This window comes from Pterocles gutturalis, unplaced genomic scaffold (assembly GCF_000699245.1).
Source record: "Pterocles gutturalis isolate BGI_N339 unplaced genomic scaffold, ASM69924v1 scaffold22186, whole genome shotgun sequence".
In the NCBI taxonomy this organism is placed as follows: domain Eukaryota; kingdom Metazoa; phylum Chordata; class Aves; order Pterocliformes; family Pteroclidae; genus Pterocles; species Pterocles gutturalis.
This window is the reverse complement of record NW_010101002.1, coordinates 53,934-72,754: the sequence shown is the minus strand read 5'-3', so window position 1 is coordinate 72,754 and position 18,821 is coordinate 53,934. Positions and strand designations below refer to the sequence as shown.

At 35.9% G+C, this 18,821-nt stretch overlaps 1 protein-coding gene across 1 annotated transcript in view; it reads right to left on the bottom strand.

The window, feature by feature from the left end:
- Positions 1-18,821, bottom strand: part of LOC104467888 (tau-tubulin kinase 2-like) — a 65,018-nt gene that overhangs the window by 14,133 nt on the left and 32,064 nt on the right. The window contains 8 exon segments of the mRNA XM_010081857.1: positions 9,377-9,885; positions 9,888-9,973; positions 11,159-11,370; positions 12,749-12,965; positions 14,563-14,720; positions 15,651-15,776; positions 16,779-16,871; positions 17,451-17,516. Coding sequence (XP_010080159.1) covers positions 9,377-9,885; positions 9,888-9,973; positions 11,159-11,370; positions 12,749-12,965; positions 14,563-14,720; positions 15,651-15,776; positions 16,779-16,871; positions 17,451-17,516 — 1,467 coding nt within the window.

The following is an 18,821-nucleotide window of genomic DNA, read 5'->3' as shown; positions in this document are numbered from 1 at the left end:
TAAACAGTATTAGTAACCTCTTGGGAAAAACCTAACTTAAACCTCATGCTGACTCGATACAGTTTCCATCAGGCTAGGGAAGAGGAGGGCATAACAATTCCATAAACCATCAAATCAGAACCCTTTGCGCTACAGCCAGCTTTAACTATGGCAGCAGTCAAAAAACAGACTCACTGAAGAGAGAAAAGCTTTTCTCTCTTTTCCTTCCAGAACACATCTATTTGACAATGTACCATGTCTTGAAACTGAAATTCTGAAGAGGATTATGGACAAATATATCCATTCCTGACATTTTGTGATCAAGAAACGTGTAGATGTGGTGCTCAGGGACATGGTTTAGTGGGTTAGGTGGTGTTGGGTTGACGGTTGGACTTGATGATCCTTGAGGTCTTTTCCAACCTTCATGATTCTATGATTCTATGATTTTTAACAGATAGGTACAATGCTAAACTAGAGTTTTAACTAGCTGAGTTCTACGGCAATCCTAATGCACACAACAACTTCAAGTTAATGCCACTGACAAATTAAAAATAATTTTAAAAGAACATTGTAACAAGAGAGGATCATCTTTGGGATTTTGTTTGTTTATTTGTGGCTATAAAAGGGATTGTTAATTGTAAAAACCAATGAATCTCTTGCTATTGCAGACTAGTGAAACCTGCCAAAAATAGTTCATTAAAAATGGCAAAATTTACAACATTTACGTGCATTCCTGGCTCATAAACCTAAAACATCCAAAATAAAATGACAACTATAAGGAATATGCATTCTTTCTCTAAATACCCCTTGAACATGTCAAGAAGTCTTACCTTATTCTTCCATAGATCCCTGAATTCCAGTGAGATGCTTAAAAATTAAGGTAAATTTTTCAACTCAGATCAGTATATTATTTCTCATCTTGGATACGAATATGCATATGATGGTTTGCATTGCCATAGCATCTTGTGTGGGAAGATTTCAGAGCATTTTGTAACTAATAATATAACTACATAACTATAAAATAATTTTTTAAATGTTGAAGTAAAGTAGATTAGGAAAATTAACACACAAGAGAAAATATTTGTGTAAGTGCCAACTAATTCCAACCGCATAACCTGAGAGACACAGATTATTCTTCCCTAACACAATGAATAACCAAAAAACCATAACATTAAAATTAGCCCCCTTGTATATATATAAATATATATATATTAAACAAATCAAAATATTAAAATATGCCAGAATGACACACAAAACTGGAATCCACCTTTGTTAAGGGCTGAATCTTATTGTACAGCAGCCAGTTAAGAAGTATTCTAAACGGCTGCCCTGGCTAAAAAAGGGGGTCCCGCTGCCATGGCTAGAAGAGGTGTTCACTGTCTTATTGAAGAACTAGAGCTGAGAAACCACACAGAGATCAAATTCTGAGGTCTCTGATTTTGATTGTTCCTCAAGACACAGTTACAGCTTAGCATAATGCCTACCTAAGCAATGTCTTCATACACAGCCCTGGCCAGTGGTTGCTGCACTCACATCACCTTTTCCAGTGACCTCACACAACACTCTATGCAGTCCTCTAATGAGCAGACTTCAAAGAACTTACCTGTCCAAAAAGTTTACAGAAAGAAAGAAAAAGGTTATGTTTCAAGAGGATTTGTTGTACAATTTGACCATGTTATAGAGGAAAAGGGTGCTAATAGCACTCTGGTCCCACTCTACAGATTCAAGTGCAGTCAAAGAATTAATTCTGATTTTTGTCAGCTCTAATGCTGCCAGACTCTTTCTTTATGCTTTCTTTATCCTCTCAACTAAGACAAATTGAAGCAAAATACTCTAATACTCTTCCATAATACATGTATGGTAAGAGATGAGTTCTCTTTATAGACCTACATCCTATACCCTCTCTGCACTAGTCAGCAGAGAATATACAGAAATTTCATGACCACCTCTATCTGATGTCAAACTAGAGAAAGGTGGGTTACAGCTCCTGAACACTCACTCATCAACAATCAGGAAAGAAAATATCTTTGCTTGATTTCAGGAAAAAATGTATCATCTTTTCTTTTTTAATATGTGAAAATAAATTCAACAGCGGAGATCCCTGACCTCTGTAACTCATTACTTACGAATACTGAACCAAACTGCAAACAGCAGGAAATATATGAAAATATATTCAGTAACAAATATAGAAAGAACAAATAAACAAAGAACAATATAGAACAACATTAAAAATATTTGTAATATCTAACTGGCAAAAAGCTTTAGGATATTAACATGCATATTCATCTTTCATGCTTCTGGAACTTCTAGCTTGTTAAAGTACCTAACATACTGCATCGTAGAAAAGAGAAGGACTTGCAGAAGTATTTCAGTTCTTCACTGAGCCATAAAGTACACCAGGTCTTCCTTATTGGAATGAAATAAAGAATCACGTGCTTGGAGTTTCCACAGAAAATGAAAAACTGGAAGTCAAATTCTCAACAGAGTCAGGACTTTCAAAATCACAGCTTGAAAAGGAACACAGCAATCATGGACTTACCAAGCAAAAAGAATAATGCTACACATAATCCTCACTCCACTCAGGAGCAGTACCTGGTACAATACCAATTCTTTTTCACATGACAAGAAAGTATATCACTTCGCAGCCCCTATAAATATTGCAGCTGTATTCATTTGTTGGGTACTAAGGAAGCCAGAGAAGGTCCTCTGTGCCAACCTACTTTCTTTGAGTATTGTGAGCAGTTTGCTAATTATACCTACAATGCATTCTGATAGGAAAATTTAAATTGCAGATACACAGGAAAAAAAATAGGTCATTTTGCATCCTGGGATACAAACTAATCCTCAAAAATACTGAAGCTTAACTTTTAATGAGTTGATTTCTCCTCAGTCCTTTTCCCTAGTCAATACATCAGTCATCATGAAGAATGTGGTATATTGGTATCCCATCAAGTCCTCAATAATGAACATCTGGGAGCCACTGTTTGTCCACTTCCATACGTTGAGGGCAGAACTATTTTTTTCATCTTGAGATAAAAAGCAGCCAGGAATTGCAGGGAAAAAACCACTGCTTTTTGAGTTAACAGATAAAATGCTGACGTAAGTACACTAGCTACTTTCTGTGCCTTGTTATTACTCACCACTCATACTATGGAAGTTTGAAAGAAGCTAATGTTGATGGATTACTTTTAATATCAATAATCCTGTGCATGCGTCACTGGGGGGAAAAAAACGTCTTTCACATAGAAATATTTATACTAAAAAATACATTGGAAATAAAGGCAAGACAAAAAATAATCCAAATGAAATATTAATGGTAAAATGATGATGATATGTTACAGTCTTAAGCATTAATGCTATGTCATACTGCTTTACCAGCCAATGCAAGCTCATGCTGCTTAACAAATACTTTTGTGACTAATATACAAATTATGGTTAACTTCAATTACAATACTAAGCCTTCATCTTTTTCATATCAGAATGAAACTGGGAATACAAAACTATGAAAAGTCCCCTTTCTCTAGTGACATTTTCCATTAGATGTGACCCCTGATGATTCCCATCTTCACTTTGTATACTGCAAGCAGTAGAACAATTCGTTATTTGTTCATTCCCAAAGCAGCAATTTGTCTATCTCTAGATCATTTTTTCTCACATTAAAATAATTTAAGTTAGTCCAAATCTTAATATGTGTTCCCAACTCAAAATCCACCTGGTGCTGATTACAGGACCTCATTAAAAAACACATATTTTAATCTTAGTTTTGAAAGACAGGACAATCTGTTTTCTAGATTTTATAATCCTACCTTTTACAAGAGAAAATCCCTCTGAGGAAGTGAATCTATCTTCCAGAACATTCAGATGCTTGGTACTCCAGAACATAACCTGAGTAACAGCTCTCTAAATATTCCTCTGATTTTACCTCTAAGTAGGACAATATATCTTCCTCAGAAAGTATTCCTGACTCTATTCCTGAACCAGATCCATTCTCATTCCCTACCTTGATCTTTCAAGATATTTTTAGGATGTTGTGTATAGCAGTATGACTAGCATATGCCTACTACCAGACTGTGCAGAGCAACTGAAAATGTTAAACTTTGCAGATGACTGCTACAATGCAGTCACTTTTATGAAGACAAGGCTTATTCACCTGCTGAAGTTGTGCTTTTGAGATGCGAATGACAGGGGGGAACTTGTTGCCACAGGGAATGACAGGAAGCTGCCTACGACCAGTTGAGCGGGAGGAAGAGGAGTGGCTCTCAGCTGATTGACTCCTTGGTAAACCAGCCTCTTTCAGAGGGTCCGAGTGGATGGATAGATAGGCTATAGGGCTCATGGTGCGGAGGATGGGACTTGAAATTCTTGGAGTGGAGAAATGCAGCATATGAGATGAGTTGAGCTGTGAGAACAACATGGCAGGGAAGAAAATAAAGTTTAAAAATCAATAGTTTAATAATTCTTATTTATGTCTTGCCTATATGCAGTTTTTACAAGACCATATTCACAACTCCCTCACAGGCTAAGAGCTGATAATTTAAGAGGATTCCTAAATCTTATCTTCACATTTTCCATCAATTTTAAAAAATCCAATATCAAATTCAAAAGTGAGCATCCTTTCTCTATCTGTCTCCTACTTTCACTGATTCAGTCAGTAACAATCTAGGGCAAATTTAATAAATTAATGCAGTCTGTTCCAAGGACATTATGTACACAAACTAGTTGATTGCTGACTGGTCCTTGCAAGCACTCAGCACACGGGTGCAAAACGACTGTTTTCCGAGATTACTATACTTTTAGCATATACACCCATTGCAGGCTTTACAAATGTGACTGTACAACTACAGCTACAGCAGCATACATTTAGAACTGTAGCTGAGAGGATTAGTCAGCAAGATTAAATAATTTTGATGAAATTTCCCAAATATGGGATTGAACTAGAAGGATGCACTAGCCTGAAGAATACACGAATAATTGCTTCATCTTGAACTACATCACTCACGCATTGAGAAAAGAGAGAGCGGGGAAAAGAAAAAAAAAAAAAAAAAAAAAAAACAGGAACTGTGAAGTCAAAGTGTTCCAAACTAATAATTTCAGAGAAAGTACATTTTCAAATTGGTTATTCATTATTCTAATAAACCGATAGCTTTGACATGCAACTGACTCTTTGCAGTACTGATGGCGACACATCTGAGTACCTGTAAATGAGATTGTTACATACAGTTTGCAATTCCTTGTTCCAAGTATATTTGGACAAAACCATGAAAAGTAGAGATATGGAAGCTTTTTGCAAGTTTCATGAAGGTGATTTTCTGTTTCCCATCATGGTATTTGCAATTCTAACCTGTATTTCTTGGAAATCAAGAGCACCTATCAAGCATTTCAGTTTCCAAGGAAAGGTATTTTCAATTGTGTCAATGCTAAAGGTTCAGTTCCCGTAATGCATAGCTGTCTCTCAACTGGGGAAAAAAGGTACTTCCAGTGTCTCATAAAAGCAGCAAATGAGGATAGAAGGTACATGGAAATTAAATGACTTAGAACTCGGAAATAAAAGGAAATTTAAGACCAGGTTTTTGATAAAACATAATAGTACCTCAATGTACAAAATGCTAATTTCAGCATTTTTTCTAAATAATAAAAATAAATAGGTTCACACAGTCAAACCTCTTCTATAACCATGCATATATACACATATATATATATATATATGGTATTGTGTTGTCAACAAAGTGTGACCAGAGCAAACTGTTGTTTAATATAAAGTGAAGAAGAAAATTGAATTAGCTGTTACGTATTCAATTACTTCAACTCTATTATTATTTCTTTGGTGAAATATCTGCTTGACAAATGTACATCGCAAAGTTTTGTCATGCGCTGCATGGAGTTCACTGCAATTCAATACAGATACAGTGAATTAATGAGGCCACGGTTCAAAAACACAGCAAGTCCAGCTTTAGGCTCTTAGCACCAGATTAAGGAAAAGAAAACCAGAGCTGTATGATGCAAAGTGCTGCTCCAGTATAAATTCATCATTAGTCTAGATCAGTTCAAATTCTTTTAAGAGATTAACTTCATACCAGCAGATATTACAGCAAATCTGGTACTGCCCATCCTCCTAACAGCCCAAGTTAACATAAAGACATTATGAAAGCATAAAGGCAGCATATATATCCTAGCACGCTCTGAATAGTTCCACAGAGATGTGACCATGTGCCCATGACTGAGACAGATTAAACTGGCATTTGCTGGTAGCACACAGAATCTGTATTGCGACTAGAAAACCATGACTGATAACATGAAAATTAGTTCTCTTACCTGCAGGATTTTTCATAACAGCATAATTTGCTGTAATTTTTTATGCCTGAAACTTGTTCATCCCCAAGCCAGTAACTTACACATTTTTCTCTCTTATTTTTTGAGTTCAGGTTTCTATCCTGAACTGCTACAACTTTACATTCTTATTAGAATGCTGATGCTGCATGAAACAGGTAAGAAATAATATTATCATCAATTACAGGAAGTCCATATACACACACAATTTCAGGAAGAACATTTATCTACAAATGGAAGGGCTGCAGACCAGCAATTTCTTTCCTTCAGGAGAAAATAAAATTATGGGTGAGAATAGGAACTTCCAGTTTCTTGTACAGAAACATCCTTGCTACTACTTACTACTTAAACAGTGAGCAATAAAGCCCTGAAAGAAATAAAGAAAGGATAACGAAGATCATCAAAGTAAAAATGAAAAATAAAATAATATATAAAACAGGAAAACTATTTTATTCATTCACCATTAAAGTAATTGCTTGCATATTTAGCAAACTTATCAGAATAAGCTCAAAGAATACAATTCATCATACTTTCACCTAAGTGATTGTGAAGCAGGTCACTAGAAATCCATATGGGAGGTATATTCACAAGCATGATGACCACAGATCCTGACATGTCCTAGAGTTTCAAGCCATTTGAAATGAGTAAACCATTTCGGAAATTATATTAAGCTATTAGACTACTATAATTTCAACATCTATTTTAACCCCTTTTAGTAACATTTAAGTAATTTGACTTATAGTCCTAAACTTATATTCTTGGATCCAAGCCTGCTCTTAGTACTGTTGCCATAAAACTAAGTAGAAAAGTAAAATATGACCCCTTGTCCATTATTTGTATTGTCAGGAAGGCACTACCTAGATAAAATTACTAAAGAACAAGATCATCTGATCCACAAACAAGGATCACATTCAGAGAACAGTTTCAGGTGGGTAAATGCTTTGAGGAAGAAGGAAAAGGACTCTACCAAATAGCTCCCTAAGGTCACCGGGGCTCTGGAATAGAGAACTACTGTATGAAGACAGTTATATATGCTGTCTCCCTGTGAAGTGATTAGGATGATTACAAACAGCTAGGTTCCAGTACCAACCTTAAGGAATATGTACGTATCTTTTATGAAATAGAACACCATCAAGAAAGGGCAGAAAGAACAACTCACCCCCAAATATCCTCCTGGGCTTTGTTTGCCTTTCAAGGGCTAGTAAAGTAGATGAAAGACTACCACAAATTGCCATCACAGCTGGAACAGACACACTGCATAGACACACTCTGCTCCCAGGTTCTAAACCAGCCAAATAATTTATTTTTTCTTTATTCCCAGTTTGGTTTATATTTTCAATTCCACACAATTAACCTTCAAAACAGGAAGTTCCTGTTCCTGCCCTCACAGCACTACTTGCCGTTCCAGGATAATAAAACCATATTAATTTCCCTCATTTTTGAAGTCATGACAAATATCCTTTACCTGCTTGCAAAGCCAAACTAAAATATAATCTCACCCTAGTGTCTACTCCAACCAGTATTTCTTCCAATACATCTTATAATTAATTGAGCTTGCTTATAACTATTTTTGCTCCCATGCTCAGAAGTTTCTTCCCTTGCAGATAAAGATATTGTCCATTATTTGCACTGTAGTACGTGACTTTTATATCATCTCTTCTTTCAGTTTCAAGTAAAACAGCTATTTCCCCAAAAAGAGGTAAGTTTACATAAAGTGGGATAATGCATTTGCATACAAAATTGCAAGCTGTTTTTCAATGGCCTTCAGAATAAAAACACCTGATAACTATTATTTTGTACAGGACAAACTGTTCCTCTTTCTTCTCTGTTTTACTAAAACTAACATTAAAGTACAAAAATTGAACAACTGAAAACAACTGAGCAATTTAAATTCATCTTTCACCTTTAGAAGTTTCTAAACCATCAAAAACTCTTTCAAGTAACTAATATTTCAGTCAAAAAAAATTTTCTTTTAACACAGTTCTGTATTTTGAATCACGCAAAATGAATCTTCTATAAACTACATAATTCACAGGGTATGATATCTAAAGCTGATCTTACATGAAAGATACAATCTTGCATTTTCCGTGAGAATCTAGGCATATTTGAAATTTTACTGTACAGCTACAGTTAATTACATTAAGTAGTTAATTTTCACCATAAAGGATATTTTACACCTTATAATAAATGAGTGGTTGGTGACAAATTTCTTTTTCTAATGAGCTGGCTGTAACTTTCATAAGAAGTGGTGATAAGTCAGGGAGAAGTACAGCCAGGTTTCTTGGCTCAAAGGAGATTGAAAGCATTGTCCTTTATATCATAGATGACACAACATCTACTGAAAAAGGGGGAGAAATAAAACCAGGAGCAGATTCGCAACCACTTAACCATTAATCTCACTTCCTCCTCAAGTAAAGCCAAAGAAATCATTGCTTAGAATCAGTGACAGAGGAGAAAAAAAGCAAAGCAATCTGTCTTAGCGAAAACTCAGGCAGCAAAGCAGTAGTTGCAAAATTATCTTGGAAGGGAGAAGCAGCAACAATTTATAAAAGCCAAGAAATTGTTTGTATAAGAAACATTACAAATTTCAGAAGAAACAAGAAGAAACAAAGGGAATTCCAAAAGAAAGCACTACGTCAATGATGGTGCAAGCAACTAACTCTGTTTCTTTAATTTCAGCCATTCAGGCTTTTCCTAAAACACTAGAGTAGTATTTTACATATTATAATTTAATGCTTAGATACTCCAAATATTTTAAATATATATTTGATTAGAAATCTGCATAAGGAGCTTCTTTATATATAAAATATACATATAATAATTTTATTTTGTCTACTGAGGCCAGTTCTGTGGATCGTACCTGCAGAACTAATAGCCACTTCCATGGGAGAACGTAAATTTTTTTCAACAGAACATGGAAGATCATTCCTCAAGAATCAAATCCTATATCTGATGAAACTAGGAATTTCTGCTACACTATTGTATTTCAGTCACTGCCTTTTCCGTTACTATCTCCTCATATAATTATGAATAAAGAGATGTTCAGTAAAACAGCGACCGTTTCTCTTACCGGAGTGAGTGCTCCCTCTGCCTGAGCTTCCATAGGACTTGTAGGGGTGGCTGCAAGAAGCTGTCCAGCAGCTCCAGAGAGAAGTTCCAATTTATCTGTAAGTTGTTCGGAAGCAGCAGGATGACACTCCATGGCTAGAACAAACTCCACCCCTGAGGTTTGGTTCTTGGCATGGACACTGTTTCCTGCCCAACCACCCTGTCCGGACCGCTCCTCTGGGGGGGACTCCTCTAGAACTTGTAGTACCTCTGGCTCTTCATCTGAGGGACTTCCAGTCATTTTGTGCCCTAAAGCCTCATTTGTCCTGAAGTCCTGCAAGTCCCGTTCCTTATCTATTATCACCCATTCCTTAGAATCAACCTCCTGCCTGCAGGAGTTTAAGTTGACAGCTACAAATCCATTACTCATAACACCATCAACATGCTCTGGAGAACTAGCTGACACAGGCTTTGAAGCATCTGGAAGATATTCTTCATCATAGTGCCAAACATGGTCCATGCGGGCAGTCTAGGAATGGGTGTTTTCTGAGGAAGAGGTGGAACATCAGCACCCGGAGTCTCTGCTGCAGCGTTCAAGTCTTTCTTCATCTTCTCCAAACTTAATAAAAGATAGTATGTGAATTAGTTAAGAATTAATTAAATACTGTAAGTTACATTTGAGGGTTTTTTCAGTAGAGGAAAACTACATTTATATAACAATTTGTTGTCATATTTAAGAACAATCTACAATCGGTGAAACTTCCATAATTTGAGACAAACAACACTGACGTCAAGTCAAAATGGGTGGATGGTCTTAGAAATTTGCACATATTGTAATGTATCATTGTATCGTAAATGTAATTACCAGAAAGGAGAACAGTGTGTGGAAACCAACTCAGTGGTGAGGCTACCACCAGATGTCCACTGTACTTAATTTATGCTACAAAGCAGAGACTCAAAGCAGAACAGAAGAAACAGATATCTCCAGCAGCAGTTAGTAGGGGCTTTCAAGAAGATTATTATTGACCGTTTTGATTGATTCCATATTTATGCTTTGCATAATTTGCTTCATCAAACAAATTCAAATTCCTAACCCCCTATGATGTATTTAGAAGGATTTTGCCACTGTCAGCATCTCAGCTGTCTTCTACTGTACCCACTCAGCCTCTGCCTATTAGTCAAATTTCACTGTGTCCATCTCCCCTTATTCTTTCTACACATAGCCAAATTGATTGAATCTGTTCTCATACATATGTCTCTTTTCTACCTTCAAATTCCATTTTAAGACCTCTGTCTTCTATCAAGATTTTTTTTATGTTGGCGCAACACATTTGGGCATAACTAAACCTGCTACATGCAGGTAGATTTCTAACTTTACTTCATAACTCCACTTCTTATAAACTGTCCTTCTCATGTCACATAATCTAATCCCATGTTACCTCTATTGAACACCTGATGTCAACATTCTTATTTAGGATGAGTTGTACTGACTGTGAGGAGTATCCCACTGAAGAGAAAGGTAATAAACATCTGGGTTACACAACTAGGTCTTGAAATAAAAAGTTCTCAACTGTGGAAGTTCACCTTTAACTGTATACTAGCATTAATCTTTTTGAAGAAGCTGCCAAGTGGTGAAATCCATTAATCGAGCATTATTATGAATGTAGTAAATACTTCACCGTAGCTTGCATAAGCATAACTCAGCAGTTCCATTCCTGGTTTTCACATGGCAGAGGAAAGATGACAGTATCTTAACTATATATCCTGAAAAGGTCTAAGCATAAGAATAAAATAATTTCTTTACCAGGTCTCAAGAAATTTCTCTGTGTCTGGCTTTGACTCCAACGTCAGACGCTTCTCCAGTTCAAAGCTGTGAATTGAACGTAACTTTCGCACCAGTGGGACATCTCTGTCTATCTGGGTGGTCTCTGAGCGAACACGAATTGGAGAACCAAGACTCGGTGCATTAAGCATTCCGTTCACTGGCCCATGGCTGTTTTCTTCCTCTGTGGCAGCCTGTGCAAAAAGTAAAGTAAAAATATAACTCACTAGGAGGAGCAAAACAGAGGAAGACAAGGTACTCTATGGTGAATACCATCCACGTTTTTAGCCTGTGATAAGCCAATTTCTATTTGGAATGGTCCTTAAGTTCTGCCATAGTTAAGGTAGATTAGATATGCTCTTCAGCACACACCTACAATAGACAAAATACTAGTAATATACTGGTTCTGGGTAGGTCTGAGAAGAGAAGCCTCAAAAATCCCGTAGTACACTTAAATTTACTCTGATAATTCACACCCATCTCCAAAATTTTCTTTAATAATAGTGTGAAACCGGGCACTTGGTACCATCTTCAGTCTGCTTTACAGTCAAATGGTCTTATTAAAAAGAAGTTAGCTTCCAAGCTATCTTTATTATTCTCACACTGTTATATACTAAATCTACTAGATATTTCTGTGACTTGGAACTATGTTTTAGTCCAACCGCATTCCATCTTGTATACTAACTGGACATCATTTAGAGGTGGGAAGTCATTAACATACTTTCAACAGGTGTAACTAATAGAAATTGCCTTTTTTTAAAACCAGAACAATCTCCTTTCTCCCTCTTTGGTAAAAAAGAAACAAATAAGCACATTTGAAAAGAGGCACCATGCCTTATTCTTTCCCACAATACATTTTTTTCTAGTAAACAAGAAGTAACAGCCTCAAAAGGAGACAGATCTCCTAGCTGAAGAACATTTCAGTACCAGATCCCTCTTCATGTTCAAAACATTTTTACATCAAGAAACAGGGCTACATTTGCCCAAGTATGACATGCTGTGATTGTGAGCAAGGGACACAGGAACCACTTCTCACAGACCACTTTTCAAAATTAAGCAGCATTCTCTTCTAAAGACTAGCCCATGAACCTCTTTGGATCAGTACAAAGGTTATCACATCTTACGGAGACAAAAACACCAAGTGAATTAAATGGATACTGCCAATCACACTGCCAATCTGTCAACTGAATAATAACATTAAACTGGTTTTTGTATATTCAGTATATAACTTCCACACATGCAAGATGCAGGAAATCTGCTTTTGGTTTGGTGAGCAAGAAAATAATGTCTGAAGGACATGAATATGAATAAAATACAAATAATCTCAAATTATCAGCAATCTACTATTCATCATAAAGACCTGATACAGTGACACAAGGCCCAGAAGCTTTGTCTGCTTCCAGTACATAAATCGCTCTAATAAAATCTGTTAGCTCAACCATAAATCTTGTTTTCTTAGACCATTCTGGCTAATCAATATTAGTATGACCGCATTATTAATTATATCTCATGTCCACTGTGAGGACAGGAAACTGCTCAAAGATGGTCTTCACAATGCAGATTTATAAGTACCTTACAGATCCCTAGTTTTATTCTGTTTCTGTTTGCATCCATTTCTTCCCAAACATCTTTTTCCTGAGGACGCTGATGCCCAGGGGAACCAGGTAGTTTCTCTGGTGAGACACCAGCTGGGATACCATTCTCTCCATCACTGAGCTGTTCATCAGGAAACACTTCATCTGTGTTTTCTCGCAGCAAGTCTCCTGGGATAGGAGTGGCATTGGCAATTCTACAAAAGTAGTGTAAAAAAAAAAAAAAATCAGAAAGGTAAAAATTTCAAGAGTCTAACGTGTTTCTTGAAAACATTTTCTATGCTAAATTATTTTCTACTCTAATAAAATAAAGTAAAAACCAAAAAGTTACAAGCAAAAGCATGCTTCTGTAGAAAACTAAATCCTGTAAATTATTTAATATAAAAACCCCTATTTCTTGGCTTTCACATTTTATATTTCTTTAATTTAGGTACATAACAAAAGGTGTAAAGAAAAATAAACAACTTAGAAGCTATTTTTTTTAATGTTTTTGAAGCAACTTCTAAGAAAATTTGTTAGAGATCATGTCCAGGCTCATCTTCCCTACTGACTCTTCTACACACATTTTTCTACTAAAAAAAATTAATGGCAACTTTCATAATATAGTTTCCTTTTCCCAAAAATTTGGTAGAATAACAGAATGTACTGTGTGAGGAAGAGAGATCACTTAGCACACTAAACGCAGTTTTAATCACTATTCCCATCAAAGTGCTATTTTGGTCCAGTTATTGGTAAACAAAACATAAGCATAATACTAACAAGACATTACATTTTAATTCAAGTTCTGTAGTCCCATTGACTTGCAGCTAAACAGGGCTAAGGCTTAGCTCAGTATCTGAAACTAAGCAATGCTTCTCCAAAAAAGTCAGAAGGTCGATTAGAAGTAATTACTTTACAGTCACCAAAATTGTTAACTGCAGCCAAGACTATCAACTCCAGTATGATCCAGTGTGATAATGGATCTGAATCACACTCAAAATCCCTGTCAACTTCAGTGTGTTCAACAGTGCACACCATACACCTGTGTAATATTAACACCAGTTAATGTCTTGACTGACGGTTATTTTAACACTTTTTTTCAATTACCTTGAAATACCGGAAATTTAATACATTCTACATGAAATTTTGGTAGTTTTCAGCCTTGCTACGCTGTCAACATGCCCATGTCACAACCTCTGTGACTCTCAGAGAAAAAAGTTGATCTACTCAAGGCCTAGAACAGGCACAAAGTCTTCCTCCTCACCCATAAACATCTCTTATATTCTCCAATCCCCTGAGATGAGTTATGGGTATTGTTAAATATCACATCTCATCCAACTTACTTAATTACAGAAGGTCTCAATGACCACATTAAATTTTATTTTAAACAAGACCAAAATCTATTTCCAAATTTCCTATAAAGATCCATTCATTTTTCAAAGTCATAAGGAAATTGCAGCTAGTAGTTTACTCCAGGCTTACAGAAAACAACGGGTTTATTTCCAGGCAGTTAAACTCAGGACACGTCATTTAATTTCACAAAATATGATTTATGAAATGACGGACTACAAATTTACATGCAATTTCCTGAGCTACTGTTTTTCACTGCTATAAATTTAGGACTGCAGCGCTGGTCTTTTAGGATGGTATAAACAGGAACCCTAAAGAGGGTTCAAATGTCCCCAAACCTTTATTCCTCTATTTATTCAACATCCTGCAGGAAAAAAAAAAAAAAAACCAAACCTGAATTATGGAGCTAATTTCCCTTTGGCACTCTGCAGCTGCTTTTTAAGTGACCACAATGTGCATACATACCCAATTGCAGCTGGAGTAAGACGAGTGTGTAACTGAGGTGTGGTTGAAGTTGTTGTTGTTGTCAGAGAACCGTCAGTTCCACTCTTCTCCCAGTCAAAAGGGTCACTTTCAATAACCCCAAACGTTTTCATGCTGTTGTCAAACACAGACATGAGAAGCTAAAAATGAAGAAAAAAGTTAATAAGCTTCATTTTTGTCCAGGAGACCAAGCAATCAAGAAATATCCTCCTGTAATACTTTAACATGGCTCTTCTTTAAGATTTTGACTGACAAAAAATTCAAAAAAAACGGACAGTTCTTTATATTAACCATTTCTCATTTTCCAAAGTTTCAAACTTACGATATGCAAAATTCTGTTTTATTTTAAAAATCAAAACCCATTTGTGTTTTTATCAGTAATGACACATATAGAAAGTATGACTAACATTGCTACAACAAATACTAGTTAGGAGAGACCGGAGCTTAAATGACTATGAAAAGTAAAGCACTTTCTCACTGCTCTAAATAAAACCAGCCAGCATGGGTTTTTTTCCCCTCTTAAATATGTTAGCACACAGCTGCTACGACCATCAACGATTGTCTTGGCCTTGGCCAGAGGCAGGTCCAACTTAGAGCCAGGGAGCTTCTAGCAGCTCCTCACAGGAGCCACCCCTGTAGCCCCCCCTCCACCCCGCTACGAAAACCCCACCACACAAATCCAATACAATATCATGGGTGCTGAGCTCCAGATTTTGGAAAACTGCCAGAATGACTATCACTGACAAAACTATCTGATTGATTTAACTTAAAGAGTACCCACTAGAGGCTATGATAGTAGGATAGCACCCGGTCCTAACAGAATACCAACTGCAAAGCAACTGTCCATTTTTTTAGAAACTTAACTGCCTTACCTTTCCCAAATGGAAAAAAATGACATCTTTGAACTGCAAAGTTTCTGTGGCACTAGATGGTCATTAAAATAACTTTGTGGTGTCACAATCCATAATCAGTACCAAGAGTACACAATGAAATCAAAGGAAACTGAAGATGAAACAGCATAAAATTCTGATATTTAAAAATCAGAAAGACAAAATAGTAAAAATGTTTACCTGGTAATCAGGCTTTGTAAAGTAATCTAAATTCGAAATGTGATCCAGAAAGGTGTTGAATTCTTGAGGAAGATGTTTCAACATAAGTCTGTGCTCGTACCTTTCTTTAATGGAGCCCACTTGCTCCTAGGAGTAAATAACAAAACAAACATTAATACACATTCATTCTCTGCTACAACATATTCACCCTGTATCTTACAGCCATTCAATACACTGCTGGCCAGAAAGATGGGTAAGTACGTTACACTGAAGGAGGACGGCCTGAGGAAGGCCATTCTAGATCAGATAGCAAGACAAGAGATTCTGTCATTGCCCTCAGTACACATGCAAAATAATGTACAAACTTCAAACTCAACATGAAAAGCCATTTAATTTTATGCTGCGTTTGTATACTGCCTGATATCAAGGACTGCCATTAGACACTCCAACCCTTTTAAAAAGCATGTTTTAAAGGTTTAAATATCCTGTTGCATTGTCTGAAGTTCAGTCACTTTTTGGTGTATATCTGGTTATCACAATATATTGCGTAAGATTCCTGTTTCGTGTAAGATGAGTAAATCAAAACCAAAAAAGAGACACTACCAATGTACCACATTACCATCTGCCAGAGAGTAACTTTGTTTCAATCTAATTTCAAAAGAAGTCGAAAGATGTAATAGGCTAATTAGACGTTGCTTCTTCACACACCTCACCTATGATACGTGACTAAAGGCACTACTGCATATTGACTGATTCACTTTTGTTCACCAGCAAATAAGAAACGCCCATTTCACAAATAATCAAAATAGATAAGAAACTCTAAATGTGTGATAGATGAAATCAAAAAGTACTCAACTGAAAACAGGAAAATGAAATAAGTGGCATATACACACTTACTTTTGCCTTTTAAAACATTTGTGAACCAGAAGCACAATCCACTTCCTGACTAGAACAGTTTGTGAAACTTGATTGCTTTTCATACCATGACACTAACCATGAGACCAATGAGAACTAACACTAGAGAACACTGGAAAATGCAACATGAAAACTAATCAACCAGTGATTCTTAGTGGAATCTTTATCACAGCATTTGCTTGCAATCCAGAAGTAAATCTCCCTTGTGATCTTTGGTTTCACGTCTACGTTTACCTTATCTTTTATTTTTCTCCAAGGCAGCTGCCCAACCACAAATTCCACCAACATGTAGAACAGGGACCAGAGGTCATCATGCCGACCCATTTCCTGTAAAAAAGAAATATTATTCTAATGCTTCTTACAAATACTTAAGACAAAAGGGAATATAGATTCTTTACTGCACTGGAGACTTAAATTATTATATATAAAGATTAATATAATGAACACTCCAAAACAAGTTTGTATAATTATATCCAGCAACTGTTTTAAGTATAAACATAGAAGTAAATTTCCATAGAAGATACAGAGAAACAAAACAGAAGCTGAAGTGTGCTGAAAGAACACTGCAAATCTCTGTACTGGCAGAGCTGTTTTATTCAGTTTTCTTCAGTGTATGACATTAAGATGACATATTGGACATATTTTAGAAAACTCAATAACTTCACCTTTTTAATTTATTAACTTAAATACAATTGAACACCAAAGGTAACTTAAAACCACTATTATTTCTACAAGAACTTTTTTTTGCCCTTGACTACTGTAAAGTATATTATCCTTTCACAAATTTTATAAGCATTAATTTCTACATAATAAATACATACCTAATACAAAAAAGGAAATCGATAGCAACTGCTTTACTGCTTTCAGCTACATGAGATGGATATGATTATAGATTAAGATACTCACTCTGTTTCTATGAGCATTGATTGATGCATATCGTACTGTTCCTCGAAAACCAGCGACAGCTCGTGGCTGTCAAAGAATAGAAACAGAAAAAGATTCTCATTGTCAGAAATAAACCCTCTGACTACTTGACTTGGCATCTATAAAGTGAGTATGGAGCCACAACAAATATAATTTGAAACTTCTTGTTTTATTTCAATTTACCATGTTTCTACAAGTTTTCAACAGAAATCCATGTAGGCACCACAAAGTGATATATGTCATAGCTCTTTAAGCCATCTACTTATGTCAGTTTTTGTTCTCCACTGGCATCAAGTCCTGTTTACCACATCCCTCAAAAAAAGCTATATGGCACAAATATACCTCTTTTTTCTCCAATAATGAAGTTATTTCTTGGTTTTAACTATTAGAAGTTTGAGTTTTTAAATTCTGACAGGATCTAAATCATAATTATTTCTTCCACTTTGCTAAAATACAACAATATTATGTGGTATGAACAGAGAACCAGCCATTTATTGAAATGTGCTAGCAAGATTTTCACAAATTATTTTCTGAACTAGCAAAACAATTGATTTTTTGAGAAATTCAAAAAGCAGGGAAAGTCATAGGTAAGTCTCAAAGCTGTGGCTGAGCAATAAGTAAGAGCTGCACTACACACACCAATTAAAAATATTTCTTTCTTTTCTAGTTTCTGAATACCAGCATTTCCTCCCTGACACTCTAGATATCGTACGATCCTAAGTCAATTGGTACTTTGTAATTACAGAATGTATTTTCCCACCCTTCTTTCCTTCATATAAAATTTACAAAAACAATTATATAATTGATAATAGTAGTAAATACTACATATTTCCAATTAAAAAAAAAAAAATCAAACTGTGGTGTTATTACTTTGCCTAAGACAGACATCCAATCCATGCCACCCCCTTAATTAATCCTTCTATATCGAGAGAACTGTCAGAACTGCTAAATTTGCTTTCTTTTACACAGTCTTATCTTCCCAATCAATAATTCTTTTTGTGTCCTCTAACAGTGAATGAGAGAAACTCGAATTAGCTTCCTCACCTCTGACTTGTACTTAAACGGGTATCGGTGATCTGTCTGCCTGCCCCAGACTCATGACAATTCTTAAGATTTGAAAAAATTTTGCACAATACATTGGAAAGTCTGGTTTGATATACATACAGAGATAACCACAATACTAAATTATTACCCTATTAAGATAAAACACTTCCATCTCTCCCCATCCATATATATATAGAAAGAGGTATAATTTCTTCTTATCCACCAAGAGATGCTATACAGAGCTATCATTTAAGCACATCAGGAGCTGCCACTATTGTCAGTAACCCTATCAATTAAATCCAGTGGGAT